This window comes from Panthera pardus, unplaced genomic scaffold (assembly GCF_024362965.1).
Source record: "Panthera pardus isolate Hobbes unplaced genomic scaffold, ASM2436296v1 HiC_scaffold_2, whole genome shotgun sequence".
NCBI lineage: Eukaryota > Metazoa > Chordata > Mammalia > Carnivora > Felidae > Panthera > Panthera pardus.
In genome coordinates, this window is record NW_026526765.1 from 106,147,612 (window position 1) to 106,170,077 (window position 22,466).

The 22,466-nt window shown below is 34.1% G+C and overlaps 1 protein-coding gene across 10 annotated transcripts in view; it reads right to left on the minus strand.

Annotated features, from left to right (window-relative positions):
* Positions 1-1,396: 1,396 nt before the first annotated feature.
* Positions 1,397-22,466, minus strand: part of TRAPPC13 (trafficking protein particle complex subunit 13) — a 41,116-nt gene continuing 20,046 nt past the window's right edge. Inside the window, exons 5-13 of one of the 10 annotated variants that reach the window (XM_019414355.2) lie at positions 20,112-20,239; positions 16,973-17,045; positions 15,597-15,641; positions 10,788-10,805; positions 8,695-8,828; positions 7,241-7,439; positions 5,581-5,681; positions 3,257-3,404; positions 1,397-3,137 (exon numbers count right to left, since the gene is read on the minus strand). In XM_019414355.2, coding sequence (XP_019269900.1) covers positions 3,030-3,137; positions 3,257-3,404; positions 5,581-5,681; positions 7,241-7,439; positions 8,695-8,828; positions 10,788-10,805; positions 15,597-15,641; positions 16,973-17,045; positions 20,112-20,239 — 954 coding nt within the window. In that variant the 3' untranslated portion in view covers positions 1,397-3,029. Of the gene's footprint in view, positions 3,408-5,580; positions 5,682-7,240; positions 7,440-8,694; positions 8,829-10,787; positions 10,806-15,596; positions 15,642-16,954; positions 17,046-20,111; positions 20,240-22,466 lie in introns of all 10 variants that reach the window. The other 9 variants (XM_019414354.2, XM_053907323.1, XM_019414357.2 and 6 more) reach the window with 9 other exon arrangements.

Consider the following 22,466-nt stretch of genomic DNA (forward strand, 5'->3'; position numbering starts at 1 on the left):
CTTTATTGTTCATGAGGTTAAATTCAACTCCTAGTGTTCAAGCATAATACAGAATGAAATACTAACTATTCACATGAAAGGACTGTGCTGAAAACAAAAGTGAAACCTGACCCACAATTAAAAATTAGCTACTCTTGGGGTACTTGGCTGGCTGAGTCCCTACAGCATGTGACTCTTGATCTCAGGATCATGAGTTCAAGCCCCACGTTGGGTATAGAGCTTACTTAATTAAAAATAGCTACTCTTATCCAGTGGTAAGAGAAAGTTTCTAGCAAAACTATCTTGAGTATATTAAAATGCTTTTAGGTCATTAAAACTGGTAAGCCTTTAGTTGACTATGAAAATCGAGAAAATGCAAATCAACAGTACCAAAAGTGAAAGAGGGGATATCACTGCAGCCCTCCAGACTTTAAAGGGTAATCAGAAAATACAGTGACCATCTAGGCCTATATATTGGACAACTTACATTAAACACACAAATTCCCTGTAAGATAAAAGCTACCAAAGCTCAGTAAGGAAATAGATAAATCCCCCAGCAGAGCAAGCTATAGGCCCAGATGATTCCAATGGTAAATTTTGCCAAACACTTAATGGAAGCAATACTATCAATTCTACACTATCAGAAAACAGAAAAAGAGAAAACACTTCTGACTCATTTTATTTAGCTATTACTATTACTCTGATACCAAAATCAGACCAAGGCATTATAAGGAAAACCATTTTAAAACAATGTCTTGATTTGCTAATATCTTTAGTTGGGACAGCCATTCTTTTACATGTAGAGCTGGTGTATTTCTTCCATTTCAACTTTCTGATCTGTTTCTTGGCTGATATACCACCTAGAACAAATTCACTGTAGGTATCTGTCCACTTACCTGGATTTTTGCTCTCCAGATACCTTCATCACTTTGGAATCATTGCATTGCAAATTATTTCAAGAAAGTTTGTGTAGTTGGACTGTGCTAAGTAATTATAAGGAATGCCCCAAATACTATACTGGCTGGTGTGGAACAAGAAAACTTTGAATCTTTATATACATTCCCCTTAGGAATGACTGGCTTCCATTAACCACATTTCATTGTTGTAGCTATAGCAGTTATGATGCTATGTAAAACCTAAAAGGTCCTTTTTATGCAAATGACATTTTCATTTAATATACCAAATTGTTTATCTAATTTTTATAATGATTTAAACAGATCCCTTCCAAGATGACGTTATCTAACCTTTACTTAAGGAATGGACGATGTTTATCATAAAAAGAGAGTTTATAATTAGATCAAATTATATAGCAGATTCCAAAAGACCATTATATATTACTTTTAAAATCTGGAACAATGAAACACAAGGTTCAGTCATGAGAGGATACTTGAAAAGCAATCAAAATACACAGTGACTATCAAGTCTTATCATTTAATCAGTCTTACTCATTCTGGAAGACAGACTTCAACTTTACACTGCTTTTACTTTATTTTGCACAGATTTCATTATTAGTGCAACTTAAGGGGCAAATCTCATTCTGAATATAGCTTTCACTTTGGACCAAATAATTTGTCATGGCAATAAATAATTATGCATTTAAGAAAAACAAATTTTTGTATTTGACTTAATACCTCTAACAGTTAAGCGATTCTATATACGTTCTTGAATTTCAACTTACCAAAATAAGTTTTTATTTAACAGCATAAGCTTTTGTTGTCCTTACAAAATATTGAAACTTACTATATTCATGTTGCAAAGTTGTTTACAATCTTTTTTTAAAAAATGTTTTTATTTATTTTTGAGAGAGAGAGCAAAAGTGGGAGAGGGGCAGACAGAGAGGAAGACACAGAATCCAAAGCAGGCTCCAGGCTCTGAGCTGTCAGCACAGAGCCGCACATGGGACTTGAACTCACAGACCTCAAGATCATGACCTGAGCTGAAGTTGGACACTTAACCGACTGGGCCGCTCAGGAGCCCCTCAAAGTTGTTGACAATATTAACTTTCTCACTGTTTTGTTCCTGACATAAGTAAATCAGTGTGATTACATCTAGAGATAGTTTTGTAGTAGTAATGCATGACTTAGAGTTCAAAATCAAATATCAGAAGGTAGAAATCCTTTCAATATGCCTTATGAAAATAAGTCACTTGTTTTTCAATATGAAAAAAACCCAGGACTTTCTGGCTTTGAGTTAGAAAATTATCGGGTTTCTTAGTTAAAAGTTAATAGAGTAATCAACAATCCAAGAAATTAAGCCAATTCTGATCTGCTGTTAGTAACTGAAATTTAGATCTGTTTATATGTACATACAAACAGATACATACAAATATAGTAACTTTGAAAACACTAGGAGAACTCATACTGTGTTTGCAATATAAGGTTACATAGGGACTACTCTAGTTGTTTTATTTACTTATTATTTTTACTATAGTTTTCAACTTTTTCTGCTGACTGAGGAGTTAGGGGAAAAATGGACTAATTGAAAAGTTTTAAATAAAGTATTATAACAATCTAAAGTTTTAAGAAACAGTTCTATATTCTAAGTCAAGGTCAGCAAACTATGGCCTGCGGGCCAAATCTGGCCAGCTGCCTGTTTTTGTAAATACTGCTGTGCTCTTTTTGCCTACTGGCTGCTCTCCTACTATAACAGCAGAGCTAAGAATTTTCAACAGAAACCACATTCCCTGCAAAGACAAATATTTAGTATCTGTCCCTTTACATAAAATGTTTGCTAACCCCTGTTCCAGATACCTGCTAGGGGTAAATGGCCTCAAATACAGAACTTTTGGAGAACAAAGTCCAGTGGTGAGAAATGAAATCAAATAGGAGATGTATAGAAAATGTACAAATATTCTTTTAGAATATAACTCATAAGATAAAATCAGTAGATGGCTGTTTTCAAAACAAATATTTAATATTTTAACTTTTGCAGGAAAGAAATTTAAATAATAGATACTTATTTTTGTTGTAGACTCGATCATTTCACAAAGGTGACAGAAATACAGAAAGTTCTGTTAAACTCAATGAAAAGCAGAACACTGGAAATTTTCTTCAGCTCTCCACTTTGATGGCCGACGATACCACACAGACCTGTGCGATGTCATCATACTCATATGTTCTCTTTAAGAACGTGTCAGTTAGTCTTAAGCCGGAGACACTCTATTGAGAGAAAGATACCGGTGTAAAGTTTCATTCATTGGTAATTTATCAGAGGAAAAAAATGGAAATAGTAAATGACCACTGGTTAACAGTCCCCAAATACTGAAAAGATAGCGCACCTGCAGTCCCTGTACTGAAGACAGGAGAGTAAGGGCAAGGCAGAGAGAGGAACTTGGATGTAGCTTTCCAAGCTGTCTTCCTGAAATGCCACACCAGTGGATAGAATTGGTATTGCACATTTCCAAAACCAGATCCATAGTCCTTTCACTGCTGGAGGAATCAGAAAGACAGGAATAAATCTTGTTCCTTTCACAAAGCGGTTCTGTGATATTTCTTCCACTAGTGCCAATGAATTTGTTTTCGGGGTGTCCAGAAGAATAAAAGTGGAATCAGAAATAAAAAGCTATAATGTCGTTTTTATTTCACTTGAGACAATCAGGAAAATGAAAGATATGGCGTCTTCTAGGGTTTAAAGCACTGAGACTGATCTGCCTGTCTGGATATAAGCCTTCTGGTTCTATTATTGAATCCTGGCTCCCTGGTGCTGATCTGTTGGCAGCTTTGCCATTTCTCTGGGAAACTTCCAGACATCTGTGTCTCACCTTGTTGCTATGCTTCCTTCCTATTTCTGTTAAGTATTCTACAGGAAAGACAAAGATAAACTGAGCCTTTTGCTATTTAATCTATGTTCCTTTACCCTGCAGGTAAAACGACAGACAAGATTTCTAAGTAAATACTATCCACGTTTGTTCAGTGTTCATGTGAAAAGACTGCTTCTGCTTATAACTGATAGCACCAGTTTAGCTTAAACATGTAAAGTTAAAAATAACTTTCAATGAAGGTATACACTTTTTTTTTTTTTTTTTTTTTAATTACCAAAGGCTCATAGTAAAAAATAGTCCTCTGGCTCTACCACCATTTCTGACCACACTCAACTGTTTGACCTCTTTTTATCCTCTCATAGTTGGCTCCATATTTTAAATATTTATTTAAATTGCAATTTATACATTCTTTCACTTACTCATTTAATGATATTTAGCTTTATATGTATCTATCTCTGCAACAAACATTTGAAGTATCCATTATGTGCCATAGACCAGGTTAGATGCACTACATGAATTTTGTCAGTACATTTCACAAAAAGCCAGTTACTGTATATTGTGTGTATGTGTCTGTGTGTAGGTGGGTGGCAGTGGTGGGGGTCCTATTTTTATAGATAAGGAAACTGAAGATCTAAGAAACAGGTGGTTTTTAGAAAACTTCAGTCACCTAACATGAATTTTATTTTTTACAGTGGTTTGTCATTTGGTCATTGGTTTGCTATACCTCAAAAAATTTAAACAAAAAATCCAAAAGCACACTTATACAGAAAGGGTTTTCACCCCATGTGAGTTGCTGTTTACTGAACTCCAATGACATGGCAGGCAGTGCATTTACAATGCTAGGGAAGACATGGTCCCTTCTGTTGAATAATGCACAATTTAGTAAAGAGAAACTAAAAACCACAGCAATACATGAGTGTCACTAAAAAACTATATTAAAATTTGCTGTGACAGAAAGGAATGATTAACCGTGTGGGAGGGTCACTAGCTTCAGAGGGAGGGAGTATTTTTATAATTGTCATGGATGGGTGTTTCCTATATCAAAGTTGGAATGGATATGGAATTTTAAAAGATTATACATTCAGACTATGTGCATTGGGATTCATCACTGCAATAGTATCAAAGTGCCACAACGAATAATACATCCCAAGTAGAAATAGAAGTTGTACCAAAAGTGATAGGACTGGACTTTAATCCTCAGTTTTGTTGGCTTCAAAGCCCTGTGCTCTTTGCATCCCAATAGCTAGATTATACTCTCTATTATAAGGCTCTATTTTCCAATCTATAATTAAGTGACCCCTTGTATTAAATTCGTGACAAATTACTTTCTTAATACTAAAGATAAAATTCAGGTATAAGTATGCCTCAGAAAAATCTATCTTACAATGTTAAATCTGTAATGTATCATTCCATCAGAATGTACTAGTTTATGTTTTAATAATCTGAAGTGTGAGGAAGTGCAAAAAATGAAAACAGCATGGGCTCTCAAGTCAAATACACCTGGTTTCAAATTCTGGCCCCATCTTTTCTAGCTCTCTCAGCTTGACTAAGTTACTTAACCTCTGAATTGGCTTTGTATTACATAAAATGTGAATAATTCGTATCTACCTCGTAGGGTACAATGCATGAAGGAAATAAAATACAGAAAATGCCTAATAAAGTAAGACCTCAAAATATGTAATACATACAGTTAGCAGATGAAGAACTTTACAGTATTCAACATCAACCTCAGAGAAGGCTGTTTGTCAAGGAGAAACTTAAGAGAGCATAGTCAAAAGATTTTAATTCTCTTTGATGCAGGCGAGGGGGAAAGGACACCCATCCAGAAACACTGCCATTACCTGCAGTTTGTTATTTTACAGGTAATATGAAAAGGTTCTTCTAGGTTTACAGTATCAGGGATTGCCTCCAAAGACAACCTAACGTCTCCATAACCTGGAGCCTAGGAGAAAAAGCAACACAGTTAGCACACATCTATTAACAAAACTTTCCCACTTTAATAAAGGCGCCACATCAGAAAATTCATTCAACAGTTGTGGATCTCCAAGCTGATGTTCAGGAAAAATAATTCACAGTCATTCTAACTTCTTTTTTCTTTTTTTTTCTTTTCATCCTAACTTCTTTTGCTGCCATTGATTGCCTGTGGAACAATACTATGGACTCTGACTGTGTTTGCTATAAATACTTCATGTTCAGTCGAGTTCAAATGAATCTCAGAGGTAAAAACTCAGTAAAGAAATTTCAATAGGTCTGATCTTAAAGGGATGCTTTCCAAAGATCCTGCAGCTTATACATATATAACTCTAAAAAGAAGGTTATTGCCTAAGCAGAAAAAGTAAGATTGTCTTGAAAAGATCCAGGAAAAAAATACATGTCTGTTCACAAGACACTCAAGCAGGGAAAAGACCACAGAAGCATCAAAGCCTGGAACATCCATGGCAAGATGATAGCTAATGCTGTATTTTATTTTATTATTTTTATTATTATTATTTTTTAACTTTTTAATGTTTAGTTTTGAGAGAGAGAGACAGAGCACAAGCTGGGGAGGGGCAGAGAGAGAGAGGGAGACACAGAATCTGAAGCAGGCTCCAGGCTCTGAGCTGTCAGCACAGATCCAACATGGGGCTCGAACTCACGCACCATGAGATCATGACCTGAGTCGATGTCAGACACTCAACCGACTAAGCCACCCGGGCTTCCCTTAACTGCTATATTTTAAATTAGGTCCAGTGAAAATCTTTCTTTTTCCAATTATTACCTGACATAGTGAAAGAAAAGTAATTTTTAAATAATATATCACAGCAGTTAATATTCAGCATAAAGGGATGATTCTGTAGCATAGTCTCACTGGCACAAAAGAAAGAAGATTGGGAGCCATCCCTGCTTTAAGAGCAGAAATTAGGAAAAGTATCCAAATAATGCTTATAAGACCTTAATGGAACTCACTCTCTGAATTTTAGATGACTCGGATTCTAAAAATCTTTTAAAAGTCTGAACTGAGTTGGTGAATGTAGTAAGTCCAAGAGTTGCAGAACACTGAAAAAAACCTTTTATGTAGTGGAAGTCAGATGAACAGTGAGCATGAAATACTACAGGAGGGAAAAATTGGTAAGTAGTAATTTACTTTCTGTTTAGTAGAGTAACAAGCCATGTATTATGGATAATTAATATTTGAACATTTTTCAACCATCTCACTATGAATTTTCTACCTAGAAATCAGTAAAATTATTAGTCTTTTATAGTAGTAATTTACTTTCTGTTTAGTAGAGTAACAAACCATGTATTATGGATAAATTAATATTTGAACATTTTTCATCCATCTCACTATGAATTTTCTACCTAGAAATCAGTAAAATTATTAGTCTTTTATCTCTTATTCACTGGTAATAATAATACCTTTTACAAGTGCTGATTTTTAGTAATACACCTAGGAAAATTTAAGTTGGTCTATCTGCCCCTCCCATCCCCCAAAACCCCCTCCAGTGTTTTTTACAGACTCACCATTCGTTGAAGTTGGCTGGTCTGTAATCTTCCCCTTTCACCTAGATTTGTTTTCCACACTATATCCAGTTTTCCAATTACTGTTACTCCTTTAATGATGCCTGCTTTTTCTGCAAACTCCTTCTTGGGTTTTAGGCAGTACAAATACTGGCGTGTATCCATTGGTTGCAAATAAGCTCTTGACCCAAATGTAGTTACACTGAGACGGGTGGAGAGAGAGAGATGGAGAAAATTCTCTAAAGTCTTAAAAGAAAAACCATGGCTGTGATTTTTCTTCTGGACGGGAACTGCATGATTTACCATTTCAACACAAATGAAAAAGGACTTGAACTGAGAAGATTTACTTTTCTTTAAATGTTTCAGTTGATATGGAAAACCTTTAGTTCTTTCTTTATAACAGAATGCAATATATTACCTAAAATACTGGATATGTATCAATTAACTGAAAAAATGTGACAGAAATCAGAACCTAAAGTATCCTGTCCCTTTTTCTAAAATTATATCAAGAAACATACCACTGTAAACTAAGTGATCATTTGTAAAATGAACCAAAAGATTAGGGAAAGAATGAAGTTACTGTTTTCCTCAGTGGGGATATGGGAGGCTACAAACTTTACTCAATTTAACCACCATAATAAGATAGAAGTAAATTTTTCATCGATGAACAAAATCAGTTACTTTCTGCAGTGATTACCTTCTTACCCACATTAATATCAACTTTGTATTTATTTATTCTTCCTCTTTTAATTATCTATAGAAAGACATATATATTTCATTTCTGCAAAAAAACTTACATTGTCTCTTCCTATGTCCACTCCTTTTAATGTTGAGAGAATATTCTTATAACTCATCCTTCATTTTTATCCTTTCTAGCCTCTCCATCATTTCTTCCCATGCCTCAGTTTTATCATATGCAGGAAAGGATGAAGAGTTTCATATTTACCACACTGAATTATTATAAAAATTACAAGACTATGTTTCAAACAGTAAAACATAAAATGCAAATGGCTAGGATCTTTATCATTGTATGTGGAAGGAGGAATGAGTGGGTGAAGCACAGGAGATTTTTAGGGCAATGAGAGTATTTTGTCTAATACAGCAGTGGGGGCTGAATGTCATTACATTTGTCAAAACCCACAAAATGTATGACACAAAAAAATGAACCCTCAATGTGAATTATGGACTGTAATTAATAAAAGTGTCATCAATTCGGCTCATCAATTGTAACAAATGTGCCACATTAAAACAAGATGTAAAAACTGGGAACTATGAGCAGGGACAGGGGCATGTGGGAACTTTGCTTTCTAATCAATTTTTCTGTGAACATAAGACTTAACTAAGAAAAATAAAGTCTATTGATTAAAAGGAAAATTATAAACCACCCAAGAGTAACAAATGTTAGAAAAGTTCAGATACTTCAAAATAAAAACAAACACTTCATAATTCATATTTACCATTCTCCAGCTTGGCTGACAGAATTTAATTCTGCTACGTTGTACATTATAGATGGCTCCAGTGAAACTTTCTCCATAAACATGGGTGAGGTTGTAATATTCTGAATCTGGGCTTCGAGAAATACTTCATCAGTCTGGGGACATGAAAAAAATATCCACCAAAGTGTAATGGTATTTAAAACATTTACCTCAACAAAAATATCTGATCTATACGAAGAAAAAATATTAACCACAAATGTGATTAGTTCATGCCTGCAAATTAAAGTTATCATAATTAATGCAAGAAAAGAAATCTTCACCCTAACATAATTAACAGGGGCAAAGTCAAGTGTTAGTTAACTGATAACTTGTCAAACAATGGATGGGGGATAACTATATTTTTTTATCAACATCCAAAAATAGTTCTTTAACTGGAATTTCAATGACAAATATCCTAAATCTTCTAGTAACTCATTAAAATGTTAAACTGTGATTTAGTAGTATGCATATACCTATGCATCTATGATTTTAGTGATATGTTAATAGAATTAGGTCATTATAATATTCCATCATATCATTAATATAGTTTCAGTGGTCATATTTTTTCAATTTAGAAAGTATAAGTACCACCAGTACAAAGAATAGTCTATTTTATAATCATATAGGATTTAACTTTTTGAATAAAGCAGTTTGTTAGCAGTCATTAGTGATTTCTTGGTTTATTTTACACATATATTTAGGGCTGAAAAAAAGGATATGAATTATACCTGACTATCGTAGAGCTTTTAAATCAAACATAAGGTATTTTGTAGTCTTAGTGACAAATTTGAAAACTAATGCTATTCAGCAATATTTTTATGAATGGGTAATTTAAATATGTATTTTTATATAAAATTTTTATTCCTAAAATTTAGGCATTGAAATTTAGATTATTTATGCAAACATCCTTCTTTTTATGTGATTTGGATTTTTTGTGTGCATAAATGAAGGATAACAGACAACTTGGTTCATTTGTGAAACAAACCTGTCTAAAAAATGATATAGCATATTCAATAATTACTTTGTTCAAACGTTTCAAAGTAATATATATATACAGAAAGAAAAAAAAATAAACTATGACCCCGAAATTTGGCACTTAATGTAACTTTTTATATATTAAATCCAGGTAAATGGAAATCATTTGTAAAAATATAATGATGAAGAATATAATATAAAGCATTATTATGTAAACTAAAAGATTCTTTAGTTCTTGGCACATGTGCTCAAGTGAAAATAGAAATACAATGACTTATCAGTTTAAAAGAATGTACCACTCATAGCTATTATTCTGTTACTTTTTCTCAGAATATGGTAAATATATCCCATCAATCCATTGCTTTAAAAAAAATAACCATAGACCCACATTTCAAATTTAAAAATGCAATTTTCTGCTTAAATTTAGGAAGAACTTAGATAAAATGAAAGAAAAACAAGCAGCATAATGGAAAATTAAGTTAGTTTGAACAGTTAGTATAAAGTCATTTGACATTTGGAAAATTAAGAATTCTGTGCTACAGCAGTCGATGTTGTTATTATGTAAGTCACATATTATAAGCAAATGCCGCTTATATTAAACAGAAATTTGAAAATATGACTTTAGCCAACTTGGGAAAATTTGATATTCTTCTGTTTGCTAATGTCAAAGGGCCAACTTTACCTGACCCAGACGTAAAACTAAAACCACTATGCATTTGAAGATGAAAAAATTTCAACTAGAGTTTACTCAAAAAATTATAGTAAAGAACCTTACAGGAAGTTGTTGAAAATCCCAAGTCTATTTTAAACAAAGTTAACATGCCTCTTTTAAAAAAACACCCAAAGGAAAAACACTAAAAGTGAGAGCATAACTGTTTCAATATGACAATTTAATCTTCCATCTAATTTTTTTCCCACAGAGTAAGACAACCAATATGATGTAAAAAGTACAAATTATCTACCTCTTTTAAAGTCATATAAGTGGTATTCACAACTAACTTTGTTTTTCCACTATGTTTTGTACAGAGAGATTAATTAGGCAGAGTCAAAAAGTGGTAAGTAAGAAAAGCATATAAATTTATAATAAAAAATCAAATTACCACAGAACTGAGGTCACTCTAATGGAAAAATAAAAAAGAAAAATTAGAAAAATCAGAATTAAATGTTAAAGAAAAAGAATAACTAACTTAAAATGCATTTCTGCATTTTTTAAAATTTATTAAACAAGACAGCATTAGTAAAACAAGGAAGTAAACAGAAAGTAACACAGAAATATGACAAATCATTTTTCTAAAGAGGGGAAACTGCTATGGTTAAATGAATAGAGAAGAACACGGTGAATATTTAAACACAAGCAAATATTCAAGGACACATTTGGGCGACAGAGAGGTATATTCCATGCCTTGCAGTTCTATAAATTCGTTACCTATACTGTTATTTTTCATTGATAACTTAGAATGGTTATACATTATCATCCACATCACAGGTGATATATACTGTACAGCTTCTCCTAAATTTGTCTAATAATAGAAGCATTTTTTCAAGGACCATCTTAAGTGATTAGAGTTCTATGCATTATACTTCAAGAAATGCTGGGCTAGATCACTTCTGAAAACTGAAAGTTTATTGTCTTCTTGTTAATATATTTCATAGTTTGTCTCGTTTTCATATATATTTCTAAGGCTACTTATTTATCAAGGGCCATCGTAGATGTTGCCTTTTTCATCCAACCCATAGCTAAAAATACTTTTTCACCTCTTGATGTTCTGAGTCTAAGTACACTTTATGATCTGGGGGATGGTGCTTACACTGTGGTTTTGTCATGTTTATTTCCTCTACCAAATCTAAGTACCATGAAGACTGGGAAGATGTCAAGTTTATATTTATTTCCCTTTAGGACCTGGGATAGAGCTCTATACCCAGCAGGTGACCAAATGTTTGAATCCTGGTTTCTTTTTCTTTTTTTTTTTTTTTTTTGTTTTTTTTTGAATCCTGGTTTCTAATGTCACTATTCTTCTTTCCCATTTTAGAAGACTACAACAAAGTTTCTCATAAAATTTGTTTTCCTTTAGGTGATTCACATACTACTAGAATTATTAGAAACAATGTGAAAAACATGTTCGAGACAAATGTGGTGCTAATAAAAGTCAATGTGTAAGAACTATGGCACATGGAATACTGAGTACTTAGTGAAGAATATACATATTTGATGGAAGGATACAGTCTCATCAAGGGATTAGTAGATGTTTAAAGAGTTAACATCTCTTTATCATGGGTAGGGGAGTTGGAATACTACATGTGTTCTGTCTTTCTGGTTTACTGTAATACTGTTGATTAATTATAGTATAGCTATAATACTGAATATCTTAGAGACCCTAAAGATTCTATTTGTTCACTCCTAGTTTTTTTTATGTGTTTATTTATTACTGGGGATGGACAGAAAGAGAGGGAGACAGAGAATATGAAGCAGGCTCCATACTGTCAGCACAGAGCTGGATGCGGGGCTTGAACTCACGAACCGTGAGATCACGACCTGAGTTGAAATCAAGAGTCGGACACGTAACCAAATGAGCCACCCAGGTGCCCCTTCACTCCTAGTTTTTAAAGATATCTCTATTTTGAAAGCAGGAAAAGACCTCTCTGACCTCAGCCGTAGCAATCTCTTACTCGACACATCCCCAAAGGCAAGGGAATTAAAAGCAAAAGTGAATTACTGGGACCTTATGAAGATAAAAAGCTTCTGCACAGCAAAAGAAACAACCAACAAAACTAAAAGGCAACCAACGGAATGGGAAAAGATATTTGCAAATGACATATCGGACAAAGGGCTAGTATCCAAAATCTATAAAGAGCTCACCAAACTCCACACCCGAAAAACAAATAACCCAGTGAAGAAATGGGCAGAAAACATGAATAGACACTTCTCTAAAGACATCCGGATGGCCAACAGGCACATGAAAAGATGTTCAACGTCGCTCCTTATCAGGGAAATACAAATCAAAACCACACTCAGATATCACCTCACGCCAGTCAGAGTGGCCAAAATGAACAAATCAGGAGACTATAGATGCTGGAGAGGATGTGGAGAAACGGGAACCCTCTTGCACTGTTGGTGGGAATGCAAATTGGTGCAGCCGCTCTGGAAAGCAGTGTGGAGGTTCCTCAGAAAATTAAAAACAGACCTACCCTATGACCCAGCAATAGCACTCCTATGACTTTACCCAAGGGATACAGGAGTACTGATGCATAGGGGCACTTGTACCCCAATGTTTATAGCAGCACTCTCAACAATAGCCAAATTGTGGAAAGAGCCTAAATGTCCATCAACTGATGAATGGATAAAGAAATTGTGGTTTATATACACAATGGAATACTACGTGGCAATGAGAAAGAATGAAATATGGCCTTTTGTAGCACCGTGGATGGAACTGGAGAGTGTGATGCTAAGTGAAATAAGCCATACAGAGAAAGACAGATACCATATGGTTTCACTCTTATGTGGATCCTGAGAAACTTAACAGAAACCCATGGGGGAGGGGAAAGAAAAAAAAAAAAAAGAGGTTAGAGTGGAAGAGAGCCAAAGCCTAAGAGACTCTTAAAAACTGAGAACAGGGGCGCCTGGGTGGCGCAGTCGGTTAAGCGTCCGACTTCAGCCAGGTCACGATCTCGCGGTCCGTGAGTTCGAGCCCCGCATCGGGCTCTGGGCTGATGGCTCGGAGCCTGGAGCCTGTTTCCAATTCTGTGTCTCCCTCTCTCTCTGCCCCTCCCCCGTTCATGCTCTGTCTCTCTCTGTCCCAAAAATAAATAAAAAACGTTGAAAAAAAAAAATTAAAAAAAAAAAAAACTGAGAACAAGCTGAGGGCTGATGGGGGGTGGAAGGGAGGGGAGGGTGGGTGATGGGTATTGAGGAGGGCACCTTTTGGGATGAGCACTGGGTGTTGTATGGAAACCAATTTGACAATAAATTTCATATATTAAAAAAAAAATAAAGATATCTCTATTTTGAAAGGTTCAGAATTTTACTAAAACTTTTTTAGCTGACGTTTGTTGGCAAAGATTACAGATCATATAAATGTTAACTGAAAAAGGCAACAAACACAATTGGTACTATGATTATGAAAAGAGAATATTAAACACAAATGAGTAAAAACTGAAAGACGACATGGATTAATGAAAAGCCCATTACTTTTTGGTGTGGTCAAATTGTGGATTTTTTTCCCCTTCCTTTTGGGGGAGTATATCACTTTTATAATATTATTTATGGAATAACTAGTAATTTAAAAAACTATGCAAATCACTGTGAATATTAGTGTTATAAAACTATTTGACAAGTATCTTACTGTACCACCACATTTTCATCAAAGGAAGCCTAAAACCGCTTAATATGTGCCTTCCTACAACCCAATTATAGGAAAAAAGACCCACATACAGCCCTATTTGTTTCTAATTTTCAAACATATGTGTTCTAACAGAATAGTTACCCATCTCCCTCATATTATGGATGAAATCTTTCCCGGCAAAATGATAAATTAAGATCACTTAAAATTCACCAAGCTGAATAGCTATACTATAATTAATCAACAGTATTCTAGTAAAACCAGAACATGTATGTAGTATTCCAGCTCCCCTACCCATGAAAAAGAAATGTTAACTCTTTAAATATCTAGTAATCTCCTTGATGAGACTGTATCCTTCCATCAAATATGTATATTCTTCACTAAGTACTCAATAATCCATGTGCATTTGTAATTCTGCTAGGAATGCCTTCACTACTTTGACACTTTTATGTTTCCAACAGGTTACTTCCAAACCCTCCCTCTAGTTCCCCTCCTCATCTTCCCTGAACACTACTCTAAAATCTCAACCCCAGACTTCCTATAGCACATCTTTTTGTATCATTCACTTTAGATTCACTATATATACTATATTAGTTTTATTATTTTATGCACTTTTTTTCTTTTCTGCTAATAGGGCTTTACTGCAGGTCAGGTTCCTTATCTTAGGCATCTTTTGGTATGTCCAGTAGTACAAACTTTATATTGAATAAAAACTCAGATGTTGATGGTAAAAATACATAGGAAATTTGACATATGACTGTAAATTTCTGATCATGTGGCTTAGAGGAATAAAGATATAATTTTCATTTCAAAATACTGTAAATGTTTTTGAATTTATCACTGTGGTATGAAAGATCTGTTTTTTGCGGGAGTAAGGGACCTATTAGGAAATCTGCTTTTTCTGGAACTTTAGAAGCCAAGATAAAGTAGAATTTTTAAAAGGAAATCCAAGCAATAAGACATTTCTCCTAGGCAAAGTCTATTTTATCTCTTTTATTAGGACAGAAGATATCTTCTATTCTAAAAGTTACATATTTCTATATTTTTGCCAAACCCGTTTCTCCCAAAAAGTATTTCAAGCCATTCACTGAATTTAATAATCAAACTGTAGCTAACACCCTAATTTTCCAGGGCAAAGAATTTAATTTGATGAGCTCTATTTGTCAATATTTTCCATGAACATTAAATCTTTTTTGCAGGGTTAGATCAACTACTTCAATTTCATGATACCAGAATCACACTCTAAATATTGAACAAATTGCTAATGTTTTTAGACAGTAACAATAACCATTACATGGAAGTACAGTGCAATCATTTAGTGCAAGGGGGTGAAAGCCTTACAAAATTTGAGAGAGTAAAATTCAAGATACACTGATTCTATGTAAGTTAAACACAGCAGATTAAAAGATTTACAAGGAAATTATTCTCTTTTGATTGGAATTTATGCTCATTTTTTTACAAGTAATGTGCAGTTATATAAGCAATTTAATATGAAAAGAAATGTATCAGAATTTTAGTCAAATAAAGATCTTACTGTTTAATCTGAATTCCCATTAAGTACCCAACACTTACCTCTGCATTATAAAATTTGGTTTTCACATCCAATGGTTTGAGAACCTAGTTTAATAAAGCATATCAATCAGAGGAGATTATTATCATTTGACCATTTATCTTTGTTTTAAACCATAGGGCATAAATTTGTCAAAGGCATTTTCCAATCTTAACTGTGAAAAACTTTTCCAATAGGTATGCAGTATTTTTGCAAAAACAAACAAAAACAAAAAACAATCCCAAATGCATTTTTAAAAGACAACCATCATTTCTTGAGTGGGTGATAGTTACATGAATTACATTAAGTGTTTATTTCATAATATTTTGCTAAACTGAATATATACATTTTATGTATTTTTCTCTCTATATTTCACAAAAGTGTTTATCAAAATAAGCAAACCTCTTATTTTCTTTTAAAAGGCATGCAAAATCTTAAATGTGTGATGCAGCAAAGTCATAGCAAAAATTTTTCCCTTTGTAAAAATTTTTTAAAAATATTTTAAAGTAATCTCTATGCCCAATGTGGGACTCAAACTCACAACCCTGAGATCAAGACTCATATGCTCCACCTAATAAGCCAGCCATGTGCCCCCAAATAAATGTGGGTATGTATGTATGTATGTATGTACGTATTTATTTCCTACTGATAGTACTTTCTCTGCTACTTAAAAACAGAGAGGTATGAAAAATATACACAGCATCGTATCTACATCTAATTTAGACAACTGTATATGGTCATCCCATCCCTTCTCACATACATGTACCTATGGTAAACCAGTGGTTTTTAACTATTTTTGATCATGGAGTGAAAATTGTATATAAGTACAAAATTCTACCTACAATTTCAGTGACTCACGGAATCCCAGAAGGAAGCCTAGTCCACTCAGCTCAAGTCAATAATCTCTCATTTAAAAATTTGTATAGAAATTTGATACTATTTACATTGATTTTATCTGGACTTCACACTCATTTCATCCCTCTCATATATTCTTGTGTGTTTTGTCAAGGCATAAAAACAGAACAATTATTTTACGGATAAAAATCTTCAAGTGAGGGGCACCTGGCTGGCTCAGTCAGAAGAGTGTGCAACTTTTGATCTCAGAGTCATGATAAGTCCCATGCTGGATGGAGAGATTACTACAAAAAAAAAAAAAAAAAACAAAAAAAAAAAAACAAAAAAAAAACTTAAAAAAAATGTTCAAATGAAATATTACATTGACAATGATAATTTCTCTGCTTTTACTTAATTTACTCTGACTTTAGATTGCTAGTAATATAACAAATCCAAATACATGAAGCTCCACTATTTGGAGCCTGTTTTCACTGCAGATACATAGGAATAACTTCATAGGGAAAAAAGGCATCTAAAAAATATTTACCATTTTAATATTTAATACCTGAAATTTGAAGAATTTTCTAAAATACATTTTTTCTCCACCCTGAGTTGTATAGCTCACTGCACACACCAGGCTGAAATAGAAAGATATCTCTGAATCATCTTCAATTTTGTTTTTAAATAATAAATCCAATACACCTCAATTCTACTCACAAATCTGGAAAAACATTAATACCAATAACGTGGAAGTATAGCCAAATGGGCCTAGAGTAGGAAAAAAAGAGTTTCAGCAGATAATATAATTCCATGAACAAGAAAGTTCTAATTAGCAAAATTAAATACACTCTTTTGGAGCAGGAAGTCAGAAACTTTTCCTTCAAAAGGTGAAATATATTCCAAAATAAATCCCAGAATAATCAAATAGTTGAGCATACAAAGTAAGTTCACAAAAATTACAAGAAAAAAAATTACAAAATCAAAATTTCAGGACAGGGCAAGACTTTTTAATATTAAAGGGCAATGGAAAGGAAAAGAGTCTTATAAATTTACAAACTGAATAAATAAAAAACACTGAAACAAAATTAAAAAGCAGACAAAATGGGATAAAATACTTCTAACATTATGAAGAGAAATTCTTGTAAATAAAACATTAGTATCTTACTCAAAAGAGAGGGAAAGGATATACATAGGTAAATCACAGCACCAGAACAGGCTAAGAAAAATGTGAAAATGTTCAGCCTCACAAGTAGTCAAAGAAATAAAATAATGAGGTAAAATTTTTCTACCTCTTAAGATTTGGAAAAAATTCTTTACACATGTCATCAAGGTTGGCAAGGGTATAGAGAAACTGACTCTATCTATATTGCTAGTGGTTGTAAGAAATTTAGAAAACAATCCCTAACAGTCTTAAAAATCCTTACATGCTCCTATAGTAAACCCACTTCAAGCAATCTACCATAGGAAATACTATGTTATTTAATTCATCACTGTGTGAAATAACTCATACTGTGTTAATAACTTATCACTGTGTTATTTCTAATAGTGGGAGACTAGAAATAATGTGAAGTCCAACATTAGGGTAAACAAATTTAAAGAATATGGTCCAAGTATGTAAGATAAAACCATCTTAAAAATAATGTTTTCAAAGAATACTGACTCAAGTGGGAAAATGTTCATATATATATGAACATATATATATTATGATATATATGATATATCATATCATATATTATGATATATCATATCATAATATATATATGTTCATATATATATGAACATTTACAAGACTGGAAAATAGTACACTAATGTTTTCATAGTGGTTACAGTCAGTGGAGATATTACAGGTAATTTAATTTCTCCTTTGTAACTGTCCATAAGCCAGATACTAGGGATACAGAGTTGATCACAGCACAGTAACTGCTCTCAAGTGCTCGCGGTAGGAAGCAGTAATAGCAAGGTTATGAGTTGTTGTTTTTTTAAATTTTTTTTTTTAATGTTTTTTATTTATTTTTGGGACAGAGAGAGACAGAGCATGAACGGGGGAGGGGCAGAGAGAGAGGGAGACACAGAATCGGAAACAGGCTCCAGGCTCCGAGCCATCAGCCCAGAGCCTGACGCAGGGCTCGAACTCACGGACCGCGAGATCGTGACCTGGCTGAAGTCGGACGCTTAACCGACTGCGCCACCCAGGCGCCCCACAAGGTTATGAGTTTTTTGAAGCCAGATATAGATTTGAGCTCCGTGTCATTATTTATGAGTTATTTAATTCTACAAGAGTCTCTTTTTCTCTAAAAGGAGGATTTAACGCATTTAATATCATTTTGGTAAACTCAATTTCAACAAAGGTTGACTACTGTTCTCTGGTAGATCTTCTGGTAGCTGACTCCATGGAACTCATACTCTAATGGAAATGACAGGATCGCTTCTCGGCCTTTTGGCTAAGATTGAGTGTAATGGAAATGACAGGTACTAAGTAATTAATTTTAAGTACAAGACCAAAACAATGGTAAGTTGTGAATGCTATAGAATGCATAAAAAGGGGTCTAGTGTAGGAGGTCAGGAAAGCCTCTTTGACAAAGTTGTGGTGAATCAGAGATATGAAGAAGTAGTACTAAGGTAAACAAAATAACAAAGGCATTCCTTTGTGAGGGAAGAGTATATTTCCAGTCACGGAGGAGAAAGGAAACATCTGTATGACTCAGTATAAAGAAGGAGAGAGAAAGGAGAAAAGGTAAGAACTAGAGCAGCTGGTAAGGATTAGGCTCTAGAGAACTCTGTAAAGCCAAAGCAGTCATAATTTTCTAAGGGTAGTGGGAGGTCACTGAAGAGTTAAGTGACTTATCCAAGACCACATAATTAATAAATGATGAAGCTGAAATCTGAAATTTTTAAATTTTGACTCTAAGGCTTATATCAACCACAGAGTATATGCACTAAGAAGTGCCTACAAAAGAGAGGTCACCAAATTGAAATGATTAATAGCTAATATTATATTTTTAAGTCAAAGAAGAGAGGCAAAAATGGGGATGTAAGTGGAGATGAAGAAGGGAGGATAATGACATATAGTTAGTAAGAACAGGACTTTGTAAATTGATTGGATGTGGGGGTGATAAGGCAGATGGAGAAGCCTAAAATTACTTTAGATGGCTGAAATTTTCATATTTGCCTCTCAGACAGGAAAATAGAGCATTCATATTCAAATACATATAAAGACCAGGAATACAGAATTTGAGATTTTTTTCTTATAGCTTGTCTTATTTTGGTTCTGTTTTTCTGAATTCTCGGGGTAGAGTATACAAACACAGTTAAATACATAACTGAAAAACCGTGACTTTAAAATTAACATCAGTTAATTAACTGCTATTAACATCAGTTGTCAGCATTTGAAAAATAATAAACATACTTTCAGTCAGGGTGGTACCTGGGTTTTAAATGTTTGCATGGCTTGTTATTTTTTGGATAGGGCTGTCTATAGATGCAAACAGGAAACTAGAAATAAATGAAAATAAATTAAGATATTTTTCCTTACGAAACAAACATTTTGTTTAAAGTTTGTTTCTGGTAAGCATGTAAACCTGGAACATAAAATTCCTTCTGAAGTAGGGTCTTAGGGTTTAATGATAAGTGGGCATACAGCAAAAATTTCAAATACTGGCATATATAAGAAAAAGCCTTTGAGAACTAGTAAAATTAATCCTTACATGTGTGTTCCAATTTCCTTTACTTCATGATGTATGACATCATCAATACAACAATCAGGTTTAAGTTCAGCCACTGCAGCATTGGAGGCTGAAAGATTTAAACGCTGAGAACTTGTCTGAAGATCAGCCTTGAAAGAAAGAGGCAGAAAAATCCAAATGAGACTGGTTCACTACAGGGTGTGGATAGGTATGGGTGAAAAGACCAAGGGAACAGGAACAAGGAAGTAGGATTGAGGGGGAGCAATACTTCTTGGTGGCAATATTTCTACTTAGTTCTGAAGCTTAGAACCATGGTAATGGTTCACACACTCGCACCAAAATTAAATACAATCAGCCAGGAGGGCAGGGGGAATGTGGAATGGAACACAAACAGTACCAAATGAACACAATCATAGTCAGGGGGAAAGGGTGACAAAAAATGAACTAACGTAAGTAAGTCTGGCAAACAAAAGCTAGAGACAAAAAGAATGGTACACTAGCTAGAATGTACTCTAGCTAGTACATTTGCTTGTTCACAGGTTATGGATTAGCAATTCTGAAACGGTTATGTGTATGCTAAGACTAAACAAAAAAATATGGATAACAAGAGAGAAGTTTCTCACTTTTGGAGAAAAAGAAAGTACAAATAAAAAAATGGAAAAGGCTGCAATGAACTTTTGATGCTGAGTTGGAATTTGAGGCATCAATATGAACATATGGTTGTAAAACACATATACAGATGGGTATTCCAGAAACAAATACAGATAGATGTGTGTATATAATACTAAAATAAAAATAACTATTCAAAACATTATTAAATGTTATCTGTACAACTAGAGATCAGCATTAAAGTCATCAACGAAGAAAGGACTACCTTCTCTAAATTAACACCCAGTTGCTTTCTATTTTATTCCCCTTTTTCTTTCTTTTTGAACACTTCTCACTCTGTCATAAATGGCATTCTCCCTTAATCTCACTTACTTTGTCACATTCAAACTTAACTTCCCTTGTAACATTTACCACAATCTATAGTTACCTTATTTACATGATTTTGTATCCCTGTTTCTGCCTACCCTACCAGAAATGTAAGGTCTGTGAAGGCAGGAACCTCTATCTTCTGTTGCTCACTACTACAACCTGATGCCTGACATCATGGTAGGCAATTAAGAAATATCTGTTAAACGCTGAATGAAGTTATGATAATACTTTGAAGGAAATGTTAAGAAAAAGTCAGAGAAAGTGAAGATCACGTTCGGCCATGGGGATTGGGAAGGTTTTTACATAAAAGTTAGGATTCCAAGTTTCTGTTTCTTTAAAAAAAAAAAAACTAACATTTTCTATAGTTAATTCTAATCTAACGTTCTTAATACTAGGCACTTTGAAGTGGGATACTTATTAGTGCTATGTCTTTGGTCATTATATTCAGTTATAGAATAGTAGTACAAAAATTTATTGGGCACCTTCCATGTGCAAGGCCTTGCTCTAAGCACATTACTCACTCAATAGTCACAATCCTAAAGTAGGTAATCGTACTATTCCTATTCCTATATTCCTAATAGTCATACTATTCCTACTAGTCCTACTATTCCTCCAAAGCACAGAGAAGTAACAACTTCCCCAAGATTATACAACTAATAAGTAATGGGGCTGAGATTAAAAATTTCTTAAACATTTTAGAAATCAGAGAAGAGGGAAAAAAAGAAACAGCCAAACTCATGGACTTTCTGTCCAATATGTTTTCCTGTGTGTCATTTTGTAAACATTAATCATAATAACAGTATTAATTTATATATGGCTGAACACTTTTATCTTTCTCCTTTTTCACTATTATAAATAGTGCTGCACCAAACATTTATTTCCTTATTCCCTCTGCCAAAACTTCTCCAGGAGCTGGAGAAACATCAGTAAACAAAACAGACCAAAATCCCTGCCCCTGCTGAATTGAAATGTTTGGGGAAAATAATAGAAGAAATGGAAGGCTGGCTTGGGGTAGAAGAATACAATTTAAAATGCAGGATAGGCTCTATGCTGCAAATTCGTTTTTGGATGAGTAGAATTTGAACAGGCCAAGGGGAAGGTGAGGAGAGAAGGAAGCATTTCAGGTAAGTCCTCAGAGGCCATTAAGAAAGAGTTTGGGGGGCGCCTGTGGTTGGCTCAGTTGGTTAAACATTCAACTTCAGCTCAGGTCATGATCTATGATTCATGGGTTTGTGCCCTGCATGGGGCTCCTTGCTGTCAGCACAGAGACTGCTTTGGATCCTCTGTCTCCCATTCTCTGCTCCCCCTCCGCCCCCCCCCCCCCCCCCCGACTCTCTCTCTCCCTCTCTCAAAAATAAATAAACGGTAAAAAAAATTTTTTTAATTAAAAAAAAAGAA